The 17,034-nt window shown below is 37.7% G+C and overlaps 1 protein-coding gene across 3 annotated transcripts in view; it reads right to left on the bottom strand.

Moving 5' to 3' along the window:
* LMBRD2 (LMBR1 domain containing 2) overlaps positions 1 to 17,034 on the bottom strand; it is a 52,711-nt gene that overhangs the window by 20,154 nt on the left and 15,523 nt on the right. For all 3 annotated transcript variants that reach the window (XM_045862421.3, XM_045862442.3, XM_045862431.3), the window contains exons 4-9: positions 13,196 to 13,291; positions 10,268 to 10,435; positions 8,868 to 9,078; positions 4,019 to 4,093; positions 2,731 to 2,844; positions 2,185 to 2,368 (exon numbers count right to left, since the gene is read on the bottom strand). In XM_045862421.3, the coding sequence (XP_045718377.1) occupies positions 2,185 to 2,368; positions 2,731 to 2,844; positions 4,019 to 4,093; positions 8,868 to 9,078; positions 10,268 to 10,435; positions 13,196 to 13,291 (848 nt within the window). The remainder of the gene's footprint in view (positions 1 to 2,184; positions 2,369 to 2,730; positions 2,845 to 4,018; positions 4,094 to 8,867; positions 9,079 to 10,267; positions 10,436 to 13,195; positions 13,292 to 17,034) is intronic.

Here is a 17,034-nt window from a genome sequence, read left to right as displayed (position 1 = left end):
CTGGTGATCCTTTTTTCAGTACCCTAGGGCCTTTCACTTCCTGGCCCTCCTTTCCTCCTGTGATCTCATCCTCCAACCCACCTTCACAACTCATTCCCACTGCCATCCCTAAACCTCTTACTGCCAATAACTCCTTTTAATCTCATTACAGTGGCCCTGTTTCCAAGCAATATCTTCACCTAATATTCCATTTCCACTGACTGACCTTACCTGAACCCAATGATCCATTCATTCTACCACCTTTGTATTGCCACTTAACACCCTGGTATCCTATTGCTTTTTTCACCAGCTCCGATTCTATGGTCTTTACTCTCCAACATCCCAATTTCTTTGCCCTCTCTTGCTTCTCTGCCCTTGCTAAGAGAAACCACAGCCTGGCTAGATCCTACTCTCCAGCTGCTCTGAACCTGCACCCACGGAGCACCCAACCATATGCTGCAGAAGTGAGACACACACCTTGGCTGACTGGTCTCACTCTAAATTTTTAATCCCCAGCTTCAGGTGGACCCTGAGCACTGCCTGGCTAGCCTACTACTATTCACCAATCTTCTCCCATGCCTTCTTTCCTTAGCAACTATTTTGTACCTTTTTTTCTTTCTTCAAATCTCCAAAATTTCTTCCCCTACACTTACTCTCAGCATTTCACTAAGACGCTGGCAGAAGGGAACCTCCCCAAGTTCCCACCACCACCTCTTCTTACTTGCTCAGGCACATTTGTGCCTTACTTCCTAATCTAAGGGCATTCTCTCTGCACTGTTCACTATTTCCCATTGCATCGCTCCTCCTCATGAACATCATCCCAGCCATTTTCTTCTCTCATTACATTTCCTCTAAGGTATCATTCCCAAATTACATGCTATAATTGGTCTTGACTCTGCCATCCTCTTTCAGCTACTACATCTTTTCTCTACTCTCTTTTATAAGGATAACATTTTGAGAGTTTCTATTCTCCCTGCTTCTAATGCTTTTTAAACTCCAACTGGGCTTTCCTATCCCCTCAACCTCCACCTTACTTCTCTGAAATCCAATGGTCAAGGCTTCATGTGCATGACACTAGACTCATCTACAACATCTGGAAAGGTATTTTACATATCCCTTTCCTCAAAACACCTTACCATCCTGCTTTTCTTCCTACTTCACTGGCCACTCCCCTTTTAGCCTTTTCCTGGTACCTCCGCATCAAGCTGAAGTCCGCCTTCTGAAGTGCCTCGGGCTTGGTCCTCAGACTTTGTCTCCTCTCTCCCAATCACTTCTTTGTTGATTTTGTTCTGACCCAGGGCCCACACATACACTGATGATGCCCTGATTTATACTTGTAGACCAGACTTCTCCCCTGAACTCCCACTTCTACGTACTCAGCACCTTCTTCAAACCTTTACGTGTACATTGCCTATTTTTCTCACTCCATAACGAGGCACTTGTCTTTACATTTATTGATATATACCAAGCACCCAACAATAGATAGCAATACATTCTCAAATATTTGTTGAATGAATGAAAACAAGTATTTCTTCCATTAAATTAGAAAAGATCTCTGCTGAAGAAGTTTTACGAGATATTTTATGGCCATATGTCTTCGTACTCAAGACCAAACATGAGAAAGAGAATCAAGTGAACATAATTGTTTATTTAGATAAATAAGGTAAATGGAAGTTTTAATATGATGACACTTTGGCATGTTTTCATTAAGTTCTTCATACTAAATCTGATAACGTTTGACGAGAATGTCATAAATAATCATTAAAGAGAATGAAATAATCATGACTACTTAGTCTCGGTCTTGTAAGTAGACCAACAGATGTAAATAATCAAAGACGATTTTTTAGGGGAATGTTTTAGTAGTATGTCAAGACTGAAGAAGGGACCCAAGCTTGTGATGTAAAACTGCTTAAAATTCTCATTATTTTAAGTAGATATTATGAATACATAATATGCCTGATGTATTGCATATATTTTTGCATAGGATTTTGATTAACTGTGAAGTAACAGTGGAAACTGATAGATTATCTGTTATACGATCAGTAAAATAGTTTTGGAGGGGGAAGTTTATCATATATATAATATTACCACATGGTATACATCAAATGGTACAAATACAATTCAACTCTGTACTGGTGAAATTATATACTTTTTCCCTTTAGAAAAATTATCACTAAATTTTGAAATTTATGTCAAATTACATACCAACTGTAGGATTATAAAAATATTGGATAAATTTATTTTCTGGCTCTGGTGACTGAAAGGTGTGAACAAACTGACGAGTGGCACTAGTTTCATTTTTTGCTACATCTTCTAGATAAAACGCTTGCTCCAAAAGAATCCGCCACTGTACTTGAGTTCGACGGTGCCTCTGAACTGAATAAATCACCTAAAAAAGAGAATGGGGGTTATATCTGTCAGTGTTCTGATCCAATAGTGTTTCATCTTCCTGCTAGATAGTATGCTTTGGTTATCAAACAGTGGGGAAGTGTTAGTGGCATTTGCTGGGTTGGGCCAAGGATGTTAATATTCTATGATATATGTAACGATTTGGCTCAGTGAGTAATTCTCCCTCCCCAAATACCAAGAGTACCCCGTTGAGAAACACAGTTAAAACACTTCAAAGAATAATGCACAGGATCAAAGAAAGTTTCAAATACACATTCACTCCAAATTCCCTTTTTGTGGGCAGTAATTATAAATCTAACTAAAATCATCAGTAAGTAAAGAAGCTATTATTAATAAAGTTACCTGCTTATGTAGTTTTACAAGACTCTTTTCACTTGGGTAGGTATTATGCTTTTCATCAAAATCTTCATAGTCATCCATGTTTCTACCCATTTTTTCCTGATACTCTGTAGGGCACTAAAAGGGACAAGTAAATTTTTTTTTAAATCTCATTTGCAAAAAAATTAAAATTTTATTTTTATTATAAAATCTTCCATTCTGGGGCGTATCTAATTTTCTCAAAAACATCTTCTTCCTTTATTGGCATCTCTAAACAATTGGATTTTTAGTTGCTGACATTTTCTTCAAAATGTTTTAGATGTAGAGTGCCTTCGTACCCCTATTAATATTAACCTTTATGATCAGATATACTAGCTGTGGTAGGGAAGGGAGCTAACCTACATGAAGCAACTAGTATTTGAGAGGATTAGGCTATGCAGGCACCTGATAAAACTGTCAATTATCTTCCTAGGTAAAAATGAAGAAGAATCACAACAAATCCAAGATGTTGAATTTTTAAAAGCCATGGTACAGAAAAACAAACACATACATGATTTGGAGTCATCTGCCCTATTAGTTATTCCTTACTTGGGCAAGTTACTTAACCTCCCCAAATAGGTCTCAAAAGATAGCAATGTAAGAGAAATGATTAGAGAACTGATTCTCATGACCATCATCTTAGCTGAAGGGAACATTAGCTAATAATCAGAGTAATAGATTTAAAATAGAGGGAAAAAAATAGTTCAGTGGTTCTATGGTTGCAAAGACAACGACTGAGCAGCTCATTTTAGGAATAATCAGTTTAGAAGTATATGAATACCCCTAATTCAATCTCAATGCAGCAAAACCTTAATTGTATGGTTTCTTGTCTGTGTTAAATATCTCATAGGGTCATTCATTTTACGATGTACTTCATATACCGTAAACTGACATGTAGGAAGTGAGTAAAAGAGATTATTGAGGCCCTAGTTTATTAAGGAGATAGGTCTGTACGGACCACATTCAATGACACTTAGAAACTGTGAAGGTCCATCTCCATCACTGCGTCATAGCAATGATTATACATTATTTAACATAACCTCTACATCCACATTTCAATGAAAAATACTGCCAATAATTAAATGTCAAACTTGTAATAACAACTGAACAAATTCTATGTGCAGATTACTACTGGTTTATGGTTAATATTTCCATGAAAATGGAAAGGAGATGGGAAGACCTCATTCATAGGCTGTTCTCATATTTTTATTACAATATTCTGTTCTAAAAATGTGTATGTCGAAAGAAAAAAGATGAGGGTATGATTAATTACCTTTTTAAGTATCGTATCAACACATTTTCTCAATGGGTGGTTATACTTGATGCTTTCATTCACTTTACGAACCTCCTATAAAAACAGTAAGAGGAATAAAAATATTTCCATTTCTGTACATCATACATTTCAAATGAGACTGTTCTAGGTACTATATATGTTCTCACAAGTTTAATTTCAACCCAAACTACTCAGCATATACATGAAGCTCCATTCGCTGAATAAAAGTTCTTAAGAACATAAGTAAAAAATACATAGTGCTAGAATAGCAATGCCTATACCCTCAGGTTTTTTACTACTTTCTAAGATTTATTCCCTTATCATTTGCTTACTTGGTACACAAAGATGAGTAAGCATTATAAAAAAGTCATGAAGGATCAGACAAACTGTGATGCTATGGTCCTCCACCCTGCTCAGGAAGCTCAATGATCTCATCATCTAAAATATGGTGAAGAAACTGGAGGAAGCAACAGGCAGCAAGCATCACAAAGCACCTGCTCCTTTCCAATGGGAGAATCCTCTATAGCAGTCCCAACTACTGACTCATTCCACATTTGTTTATTTTTTTTATTTTTTATTTTTTTTTAAAGATTTTTTATTTATTTATTTGACAGAGAGAGAGACAGCGAGAGAGGGAACACAAGCAAGGGGAGTATGAGAGGCAGAAGCAGGCTTCCCACCGAGCAGGGAGCCAGATGCAGGGCTCGATCCCAGGACCCTGGGATCATGACCTGAGCCGAAGGCAGACACTTAACGACTGAGCCACCCAGGCGCCCTTCCACATTTGTTTATTAAGAGCACACTAGATGCCAGCACTGTGCTAGGTGGAAAGTCACCACAATCCATGCTGGAGGGTGTGGTAGAAGACAGGATGTTACAGGACTTTAAAGATTGCAGGCTGGTGGTGAGGTAAGAAGCAATTTAGTGAGTATGAAAGGTATAAAGGGGTTTGGGAAGTAGTTCCCAAAGAACAATATTCTATAATACTAATGAAATTTTTTAAAAGTTAGAACCACTGTTCTAGGCAAAAGCAATGGCATATCCAAGGGCTGGGAAGCAAGAGAACTGACCAGGGTATTAAAAAGAACATTCTGATTGTAGACGAGAGAATGGCCCTAAGGGATACAAAACTGGAGTCAGGGAAACCATCTGGCATATAGACAAAATTATGAAAAAAATACTTATATGACAAAAAAAATCCACTTCCCTTAATATATGGAGAGTGCTTACAAATCAAGCGAAAATTGGGAAGACACATAAGAAATACTATTGGTCGATAAATGTCTGGAAAGAGAGTCAAGCTCGCTAAAAGCAATTACAAATTTTAAAAATAAGAACAATTTTCTGACAAAATTATATAACCTCTTTGAAAGGTAAATTAGTAATACCCATCAAAATTGAAAATACATAGACCTTATGAATAATTTGTACCAGCAGACATTGCTCCTGTCAGGAGCTTAGCTTCATGAGAAAAACAGACACTACTCAAGAAGAAATGGTATGGAAAGTGCTGTGTAATCTAGTGTGGGAGGCCTTCTGATAAACTGATCATTTAAGCTGAGATAAAAAGCATGAGTAGGAGTAAGGTCAGCCAACCAAAGGAGGGGGCAAGAATATTCCAAACAGAGGGGCAGCCTGTCTGCAGGCTCCAAGCAGAAGTACACAAGGAGCTTCAAGGAACTGAAAGAAGTACAGGGTGACAGGGGGGAAAGGAGGGTAAGCGCCTGAGCAGCACTTGATCAGGCTGAAGAAAAGCAAAGCACTCCAGAAGGCCTTAGAGTAAGTTTATCTGAGGCCAGTGAGTGAGGCCTAAATATGGGAGTAACAGGGTAAGATTTGGGTTTTTAAAAGACGCTTGAATCGTCACTGCATTACAGTTTTCTATTACTAAATTGCCTTCAAGTTTTGTTGACTTGTTAGCACAACTCTGAATATGAACCATACAGTCTGGTTATACATTATACATAAAAATACTGTATTTTTCCTTTAAATTCTTGAGCCATATTATACAAAAATAAGTATTGAAATAGTTAATTATTGATATTTACTATAGCTGTTATAAATTTAAAAGGTTCCTTTAAAAGTTCATAACTTTGGGGCTCCTGGTTGGCTCAGTCATTAAGCGTCTGCCTTCGGCTCAGGTCATGGTCCCAGGGTCCTGGGATCGAGCCCCACATCGGGCTCCCTGCTCAGCAGGAAGCCTGCTTCTCTCTCTCCCACTCCCCGATTGTGTTCCCTCTCTCGCTGTGTCTCTGTCAAACAAATAAATAAAATCTTTAAAAAAAAAAAAAGTTCATAACTTTTATGAAGTGTGGAAAGTATTTGAAATATTGCTTATTTTCTTCATAAATAAAATAACAAAACTTCGAGCACTGATATTACTGTGCCTAATCACTAGGCAGGGCACACAACATCTATGAAGTCAGGCTAATAGGCAATTTTCAGCGGGAATAAGTAGCTGTTTCCCCCTCTTCCAAATTCTCCACCTTAAAAAATGACTAAAGGTAGAGGTGATCTCTTGAAGGCCTCTAGCAAATACCTTTTGAATGGTCTGACATGGCTTGGAAGTTTATTAACGTTTCAAAGAAAAATAACAGACACACAATTGTATATATTCACTTCAGAGAAAAACATATAAAATGCTAAACTGGTTTTTACAAAACTGCATTTGGGAGAATTTATGGATTGCTGAAAAATGTAATTAATAATTACCAAAAAAAGGTGACTAAACTTTGTGATGTTAAAGGTGTATTTGGAACGTTGTTTTTTTTTTTTTCCTCAAACTATGCATATTCTTGTTCCATGCCTTATTCTGCACACCTCCATCAGACAGATCAGAAACCACATATAGGATCAGGTCTCTTCCACTGTAAGGTGTTAATGATTCCTCACTGCTTTCAAAAGATAGTCTGGACTTTTCAGTATGACATTCATGGCCCTGCTCTTTTGGCTACAACCTGTCTTTCAAACCTTAAAGCTTTTATCTTTCCCACATCAACCTTATGCTCAATTAATTTGGTTTTAAAACCTGATACCTGACCAGGATGCTGTCAGCTATGAAAATTCCATCCATCCTTCAAGACCCAGATCATATTTCACTTCCTCCTCTGATCACTATTCAGAAGTGAAACCTCTCTACACTACAGCATTGCCTTCGTATCATTCACCAATCATGTCACATTGGCCACATAGTGTCTAATTTTCCACTCCAGGCAGTTAGTATCCTAATGGCCAGTCCTGCACAGCACTTAACACATCAAGAAGACAAGTATTTATTAAGTGATGAAAACATTTTCTCAAGTTTACAAATTTTTAGATATTCAGAAAAACATAAAAGATCCCAAATTCCCTTGAAATATATAGGCAAAGAAATTCATACCTGACAAATCACGATGTTTGATGGGGGGGAGAAAGGGCGGGAGTTCTGCTATCTATGTAGACCTGCTGCTATTTTCAAAACATTCATTACAGAAAGAGGGGTTTCTCTTTTTGACGCAATACATAAATGCGTCAAATTAACATTTTGTACACTTTAAATTTATACAACACAATATGCCAAATATATTCAATAAAGAGAGTGGTATCTAATTTACACAGAAAATTTTCTCTAAATCTAAAAATTTTTAAATCCCTTACACCTTATACCTGTGTTAAAATAACAAAGAAAGCACCAATGCCAGTCCTGATTTTCCACATCCTATTCTTCAGAAGAGGGTTCTTACTTAACAAACGACAACAACAAAATCCATCTTTCTTCAGCGACTGAGGATTTCTCCTAGCCAAATCCAGGTCTTGCCATAATTAGCTGGATTTATGTTTCTTAAAAGAATATTGAGTAACTGGTGTAACCAATATTCCTCAAATCTGAAACAAATGAATTTAGTACCAACTTTTAAGGCAGACACTATCAAATTTAAATTATCTTTTTAAGGGGCGCCTGGGTGGCTCAGTCGGTTAAGCGTCTGCCTTCGGCTCAGGTCATGATCCCAGAGTCCTGGGATCAAGCCCCACATCGGGTTCCCTGCTCAGTGGGAAGTCTGCTTCTCCCTCTCCCACTCCCCCCGGCTTGTGTTCCTGCTCTCACTGTCTCTCTCTCTCTGTCAAATAAGCAAATAAAATCTTTAAAAAAAAAATTATCTTTTTAAAATTATTATATATTTATTTATATATTTATTACATTTATGTATTATATATTATAATTATATATTACCAAATATAAATTTTCACGTTTTTTAAAAAAACTCCAATTTTCAAAAATAAACATAGATACAAATACAAAAATTATCAAACATAAATTATTTCTTTTGAAAAATGTTATAATAGCCATCAGATGCCTGAGGAAATGTAACAGACTACTATTTGTAGATTTACTCCTACGTTTTGAATCAATGTCTTCTATCATTCTTACATTTTGTAGGGAATGAATGCAAAAAAGCCAACATCAGATTTTTTTAATCCTAACATATATTCTTTTGTTCATTTATTCATTCACTTAAAAAAATGGGTGCTGAATGTCTAAGAGTCTAGAGGACCAGGGAAGGCATGTCAGCATAACCATTAATTGATCATCTAATCTGGGAGTCTTTTAAGAGTAAAAGAGGGGCGCTATTCAAAGTTATCCCAAGATGACAAGCATAACCCTGCACTGTTGAACATATTCGTGCTCTTTGGTGGCTGGAAGGTGGAGGGGACATCTCATGAAGCTGAATGGCCAGTAAGAAGTCATGCTAACGGACGGGACATTCTGAAGGACCGCACATCACCAAACATTCAGGGTAAAGCCCATCGATGTGCTAACACAGCAGCAAAAAAACAACCATGACTGACTGTAAGGTTGGAACTTGCTTACCTCCATGACATCTTCTAAAGTCTCTTCTGCATCTGCTTTCTCTGTCATCAGTTTGGCTGCCTTAAAATACGTTTTCATAAGTAGATAACCTCTTTTTGCTCCGTTCCAGTACGACCGAGGAATTTCTACCAAACCGTACCCCAGCAACAACACGAGAAGAAACAGGCCCCATGTATTTGCGGCAGCTATCCCAATTGTCTGAAGCTGGTTCCTGAGAAAGGGAAAACACAAGCAGAGAGCTGTGATAGATCAATTTTTCTAACAAAAATGTAAAATAGAACTAACTAGTATTAAATAGCTTTTCAGAAAACAGTCCTAAAGGATGGTTAGGATTTTATATGAAAAAAATTACATCTTCCAAGCCTCAGCTACTCTTTTAGCAACAGCAGATAATCTGCGTGTTTTAAGAGGAAGTTAGAGCGTGACTGCAGAAATAGACTTTAACACTGCTTCCACTACAGTTATAATGAGAATCTAGGATAATTCCTGGCAAAAGAATATATGTATTTTGTCCAGATTTTTTCATTAGGGTCTATCTTACTCAGTGTTAACAAGAGAAGCCTGAAAAAATGTTAAAGCCTAAAAAACGTTTAACTTACGTTGAGGCACACCAACACAAATCTCAGGAATGCAACAGTGAGAATCATCATTACTGCTCTATTCCTAAATTTCTGAGCTCTATCTCTTTACATATATTACACAGATCACAAGTATAATACAGATTTCAATTTTATTATAATGTCTGAATCTAACATCAGAGAGAAATATGCCCTCAAACTACAGTCAGAACAAAAGAAAAAATTTTCACAAGTCCTGGAGCACCTGGGCGGCTCAGGCAGTTAGCATCCGACTCTTGGTTTCTGCTCAGGTCATGATCTCAGGGTTGTGAGACTGAGCCCTGCACTGGGCTCCAGCTCAGCGTGGGGTCGGCTTGAGATTCTGTCTCTCCCTCTCCCTCTGCCCAACCCCCTCTCAAGTGTGTGTGCGCACCCGCTCTCTCTCTCTAAAATAAATCTTTAAAAAAATATTCACAAGTTCCAATGAAAAAAGAAAACTAGTTATTTTGTCATATACAAAATCGTACACCTGAAACTAACATTACACTGCATGTTAACTAACTGGAATTTAAATAAAAACTTAAAAAAAACATAAGGGTTAATACTTCTAACATAGAGCTATTAGACAAAGCATTAGTCCATCTAATAGCTTATATTTAAATATATTGTTCCATTTTTTCTTCTTAGTAATAGGGATTATTTAGATTTCTTCTTGAGGAATCCAGAAAACACATAACAATACGTTTCTCAATGAAATGTGTTTATCTGCGCATGTGAGATAAAAACAAATTTTAAAAATGCAAATACACCCAGAAACAATGTTAAGAAGGCAACTTTTCTTACCATTCTAAGTGCAAATGTGGGTTCACAGCTACATAAATTAAAAATGCTCCAAAAATCAGCAAATAGGTGCCATAGTAGATTGCATTCTCAATCAGTGCAGTTTTGATCTTTCCAGTGATGGAAAACCCTCCTGATCTTGCATATGACTGCATAAAAGGTAACAGAATCCTAGATGGTTGGAAAAAATATGATTAAAGAACCAATTGATATGTCTGTTTAATCTCAAAATACCAGAATTATATGAATCTCAATTTTAATGTGTAGTTCTTTTCACAAATAAATAGGATCTTGAGTAATTATTAATACTGAACAAACTCTAATATGACTGAGTATTTTTGTAATACTAAATTTTGGAGAGAGCAAAGCACATTTCTGGTCACAACAACTAGCAGAGAGTACAACAGTGTGAGGGACTTATGATGAATCTTAAAAAAAAAAAAAGCCTTTAAAGTCTTTGTGAAGCCTTTGGACTGCATTCAGACGAGGAACCTTTTTCTTTACAGGAGACATGATCAAATTGAAGTCTTCTAAAGACTGATAAGGCTTCAGCAGGAAGAATGGACTGAAAGGGAACAAAACTGGGACTACGTGGGAGAGGGTAAGGGGTGGCGATGTGGTAAGAAGCAGGAGGCGAGAAGACTGGCTGTGAATCCACTGAATTGAAGTACTTAGGACACATCTCAAAGGAGCCACACAGGAAGTAGTTGGCTATCCAGCTTCAGAATTCAAGAGAGGGGTGGAACTGACCTGACCTGACACCGGTAGATGAGATTTAGAAGCAGAAGGAAAGAGCTGAGGCTAAGCCCTGAGAAAGAGTATCTTTTAAAGGAGAGGGAGAGAAACAGGAGGAGGAGGAGCCTGCAAAGGACACAGAGACAGAACAGCAGAGAGGGATGGAAGAAAACCAAGGAGCATATGGAGGAGAAAACAGGAAAAGGAAGTGTTTCAAAGTGGAGAGAGAAAACAATAATCAAATGCTGCCAAGAAGTCAAGTCAATGAAGACTTGTATGTGAGTGGAGAAGTGGGGCTAGAAAACAGGATTCCATGGGTTGAGGAAAGAGTGAGCAATGAGTAAATGAAGACAGTACATGTAGACAATTCACTTGAGAAGTTTGGCTGGGTAGGATAAACTGTGGCATATTCATATCATGGAATATTTTCCAGAAATGAAAAAGAAAAGAATACTGATACACACAATACAACATAGATGAATCTTCCAAATTTGTGAGCCAAAAAAGGGATGCAGAAAAATATATACCATATAACTCCATGTTTACAAAGCTCAAAAATGGCAAGACTAATCTATAGGGATGGATGTCAGAACCACGGCTACCTTTGGGAGGGTATGACTGGGAGAGGGGTATGAGGGAAGCTTCTAGATATAGCATAAACATTGTTAATGTTCTATAATACCACCTGAGTGCTGGTTATCCAGGTGTATTCACTTTGAAAAAAGTAAAACTAAACACAATTTGTCACTTTTCTGTACCAATTTATACTTCAAGAAAAAAGTCTCCCTCCAAAAATTAAGCTGTGATGAGTAGATCAATAAGGTTAGAAGCCAGGAAGCCGGAAAGGGCTGCATTTGAGAGATTTTTTTTGTTTTTTTTCTTTCTTTTTTTTAAAAGGATGAGAGAATTGTGTATGCTTTGTTGAAACTGGAAGCTGCAGGCATAGGTAACAAGAGCTGAAGGAGATGGGTCCAGATTTCAGGAAGAGGGATTTCACTCTGAAGTCACTTTGAGAGTGACTCATTCTTTGAGAGGAAGGGAAAAGGACGGGTTGGTAGGTGTGCTGGCGAGAGGCTGAAGAGCTGCCATCTGATGACTTCTATTTTCACTGTGAAGTAGAAAGTAAAGTCCTCTGCAAGGGAGAAGGTGACTGATTCTAGGCCGTAAAAGAGAGAGAAAGAGCCACAAAGAGAACAGTAGAGGTTTGAGGTTTGAAGTCTTGCTGTGGAGAATGAAGAGCAAGCAGACTAGAGACACAAAGGAGGAAAGTCTGGCAATGCTGAGGGCCCAGATGAGTTCAATGAACATGAATTTACAGGGGTGCTACTCTACTCTGCTGTGTGATTTTTCTCATGCGATGTTCACTAGCTTCAGTTTTAGAGCTTAGTTACCTGCAGAGTATCTAAAATGCTCAGTACGTAGTGAATAATGTGTTTGGAGCGCAGCAGAAAGACAAAGCTTCAGGGCGCCTGGGTGGCTCAGTCAGTTAAGCCTCTGACTCTTGATTTTGGCTCAAGTCATGATCTCGGGGTGGTGAGATCGAGCCCCACGATAGGCTCCGCGCTGGGAATGGAGCTTTCTTAAGATTCTCTCTCCCTCTCCCTCTGCCTCTCCCACCACCCCTTCTCTTAAACAAACAAACAAACAAACAAACAAGAAGACAAAGCTATAATGGGTAGAAACATATGGAATACATCGGGACTATAGCTATAATTAGAGCTATACAGGGAGGATCAGGTAACAAGATGACCAAAGAGCGGACCCTAGGGAACACCAACATTTAGGAAATGGGCCACAGAAATAGAACCCATGAAGGAAATTCAGCAGGTCGGGCTAAGACGAAAGAAAGAAAACCAGGAGACAATGATGACCTTAGCAAGAGCAGTTTCATGTAAAACTGGGACTAGAAGAAGATTGAATCGAAGAAGGTCAAGAGAGAAGGCACTAACTGGAGGGGAACGGTGACAGGAAAAATTTTTTGTTTCTCTTTTCTATTTCTCGTTTGCCTTGTTTTCTTTTCATTTCTTTTAAGATGGGAGAGAACTGAATGAGCAGAAAATAGAATATACAGATTAAAGAAAAAAATAAGTAACACTTGAATTCTGAAAGATGAAGTTTCGTGAAGAAAGCATACTTTTTTTTTCTTTTTACTTTAGCCAAAATTTAAAGAACTTTTTATCCTCCACTGCCACTTACCATGTTAAAAATTGTGATGTCCAATATACTACCCTCCAGAAAATTGGCATGATTCCATCAGGAATGTAGCTCCATGGCATGAAACATGGATGCTGGCTGTTTAATAACAATTTATAGCCAATTAATAAATGATGACGACTTAAATTATACAATTAATTTATGCATGCAAAGCTCATTTACATTCAGATATTAAGTTACTGATTCTAACTTCTAAAATTTCACAGAAAACTAGTAATCCAAAGCAGACTATCAAACTAAAAAAACACACAGAAGGGAAACAAAGGAATGCCATTTAAATTTTCAACTTTCAGTGTATTTTTAGTTCTTGAGTAAAAAGAGGGCATAATGTTCACCTAATAGACTGATAATGTGACAGCATCATGAAACTAAATCTGATTTGATTACCTTTAAAATACACACCCCCTAAAAAAAAGAAAAATTAAATAAGATAAAGAAAAAAAGAAAGAAAATAAATAAAATACACACCCCATTTGTTGCCTTGGTTATTTTCCAGGGAGGGGGGAATAGGGAGGCAAAAGACATTAGGTGATTAACTCCTGAAGCTGGAGCCTTAAAACTCAGTCACTGTAGGATGGCTCCCATGGAGAGAGATGCCAGCATTTGCACACAATTGTTTGAACTTTCTGCAGATATATATATCTGACCATAGATTCCTCCATTGATAGTCTTCCTAGACTGTGAGGATGTCATTTAGTCCAGGAGCTTCTAGCCATTCACAACGGCTGCTGATCTATGTCTGATTTTTAATGTGCTTAAAAGGAGAGTAACATCTACCTTTCAAATTTACCCTTACTCAGGTTAGATTGAAAAAAATAATAAAAGCTGCATAAAGAAGCATGCAAACACTGCTTAAAGCCTTGGTAAAAGCTATAGTCAACATTTATTAAAGTTTTTTACTTGGAAGTTCGATAAGAATTTAACATAACCTTTCGATAACATGAACTTTATTTATTCTCAGTTTAAAACTATAAATGATTTTGGAGCACCTGGCTGGCTCAGTCAAGAGGGCGCAACTCTTGATCTTCGGGCTGTGAGTTCGAGTACCATTTTGGGTATGGAGATTACTTAAAAATAAAATCCTTAAGAGTGAAAATAAAAAATAAAACTATAGTGATTTCAAAGAATGCACGATATGAAAGGAACACCCTACATACAGAATCATCTCCTTACCCTTTATACAACCTTGTAAATCGGGTAAAAGAGAAAATGAATGCCTCATTTATTTAGACCAGAGAGAGGCTGAGGAAAAAAATAGCCATTGGAAGTCACATTCTTAGTAAGAGAGAGAACCAGGGCTAAAAAAATCAGGTCTTCTCCAAGTTTCTCCTTAGCATCTAATAAAAGGCCTTGTGCACCAATAAATATTTAAAATTTATTTAAGATTTAAATTTAAATAGAATACAAAGTAATTAAAAGTCTACTAGCAAAGGATAGAAGTGAGGTGGGGGGGATGAGTAAGGATCAACTTTTATAAAATCCAAATGGTAAGAACTGACCATTTTAAAGCAATTTTTTCTCCTCTACCCTATTTTTTTTTCAGTTATATATGGTTTATTTTTTTAATATTTAATAAAATTTTCATTTTCTTTTTTTTTTTTTAATTTTTTTATTCTTATGTTAATCCCCTTACATTACAACATTAGTTTTAGATGAAGTGTTCCATGATTCATTGTTTGTGCACAACACCCAGTGCTCCATGCAGAATGTGCCCTCCTAAATACCCACCACCAGGCTAACCCATCCTCCCACCCCCCTCCCTTCTAGAACCCTGTTTGTTTTTCAGAGTCCATCGTCTCTCATGGTTCGTCTACCCCTCCGATTTCCCCCGCTTCATTCTTCCCCTCCTGCTACCTTCTTCTTCTTCTTCTTCTTTTTTTTTTTTCTTAACATATATTGCATTATTTGTTTCAGAGGTACAGATCTGAGATTCAACAGTCTTGCACAATTCACAGCGCTTACCGGAGCACATACACTCCCCAGTGTCTATCACCCAGTCACCCCATCCCTCCCACCCCACCCCCCACTCCAACAACACTCAGTTTGTTTCCTGCGATTAAGAATTCCTCATATCAGTGAGATCATATGATACATGTCTTTCTCTGTTTGACTTATTTCACTCAACATAATACCCTCCAGTTCCATCCACGTTGTTGCAAATGGCAATATCTCATTCCTTTTGATGGCTGCATAATATTCCATTGTATATATATACCACATCTTCTTTATCCATTCATCTGTCGATGGACATCTTGGCTCTTTCCACAGTTTGGCTATTGTGGACATTGCTGCTATAAACATCGGGGTGCACGTACCCCTTCGGATCCCTACTTTTGTATCTTTGGGGTAAATACCCAGTAGTGCAATTGCTGGATCATATGGTAGCTCTATTTTCAACTTTTTGAGGAACCTCCATACAGTTTTCCAGAGTGGCTGCACCAGTTTGCATTCCCACCAACAGTGTAGGAGGGTTCCCCTTTCTCCGCATCCCCGCCAACATCTGTCGTTTCCTGACTTGTTCATTTTAGCCATTCTGACTGGTGTGAGGTGATACCTCATTGAGGTTTTGATTTGGATTTCCCTGATGCCGAGCGATATTGAGCACTTTTTCATGTGTCTGTTGGCCATTTGGATGTCTTCTTTGGAAAAATGTCTGTTCATGTCTTCTGCCCATTTCTTAATTGGATTCTTTGTTCTTTGGGTGTTGAGTTTGATGAGTTCTTTATAGATTTTGGATACTAGCCCTTTATCTGATATGTCATTTGCAAATATCTTCTCCCATTCTGTCGGTTGTCTTTTGGTTTTCTTAACTGTTTCCTTTGCTTTGCAAAAGCTTTTTATCTTGATGAAGTCCCAATAGTTCATTTTTGCCCTTGCTTCCCTTGCCTTTGGCGATGTTTCTAGGAAGAAGTTGCTTCGGCTGAGGTCAAAGAGGTTGTTGCCTGTGTTCTCCTTTAGGATTTTGATGGACTCCTGTCTCACATTGAGGTCTTTCAGCCATTTGGAGTCTATTTTTGTGTGTGGTGTAAGGAAGTGGTCCAGTTTCATTCTTCTGCATGTGTCTATCCAATTTTCCCAACACCATTTGTTGAAGAGACTGTCTTTGTTCCATTGGACATTCTTTCCTGCTTTGTCGAAGATTAGTTGACCATAGAGTTGAGGGTCCATTTCTGGGCTCTCTATTCTGTTCCATTGATCTATGTGTCTGTTTTTGTGCCAGTACCATGCTGTCTTGATGATGACAGCTTTGTAATAGAGCTTTAAGTCCGGAATTGTGATGCCACCGGCTTTGCTTTTCTTTTTCAATATTCCTCTGGCTATGCGGGGTCTTTTCTGGTTCCATACAAATTTTAGGATTATTTGTTCCATTTCTTTGAAAAAAGTGGATGGTATTTTGATGGGGATTGCATTGAATGTGTAGATTGCTCTAGGTAGCATTGACATCTTCACAATATTTGTTCTTCCAATCCATGAGCATGGAACGTTTTTCCATTTCTTTGTGTCTTCCTCAATTTCTTTCATGAGTATTTTATAGTTTTCTGAGTAAAGATCCTTTGTCTCTTTGGTTAGATTTATTCCTAGGTATCTTATGGTTTTGGGTGCAATTGTAAATGGGATCGACTCCTTAATTTCTCTTTCTTCTGTCTTGTTGTTGGTGTATAGGAATGCCACTGACTTCTGTGCATTGATTTTATATCCTGCCACTTGACTGAATTCCTGTATGAGTTCTAGCAGTTTTGGGGTGGAGTCTTTTGGGTTTTCCACATAAAGTATCATATCATCTGCAAAGAGTGAGAGTTTGACTTCTTCTTTGCCAATTT

The sequence above is a fragment of the Mirounga angustirostris genome, unplaced genomic scaffold (genome assembly GCF_029215605.1).
Source record: "Mirounga angustirostris isolate CCGP_5_RB_7025 unplaced genomic scaffold, mMirAng1.0.hap1 SCAF_7, whole genome shotgun sequence".
Classification (NCBI taxonomy): Eukaryota; Metazoa; Chordata; class Mammalia; order Carnivora; family Phocidae; genus Mirounga; species Mirounga angustirostris.
Note: the sequence above shows the minus strand (reverse complement) of the source record. Positions and strands in the feature narration are given on the sequence as shown.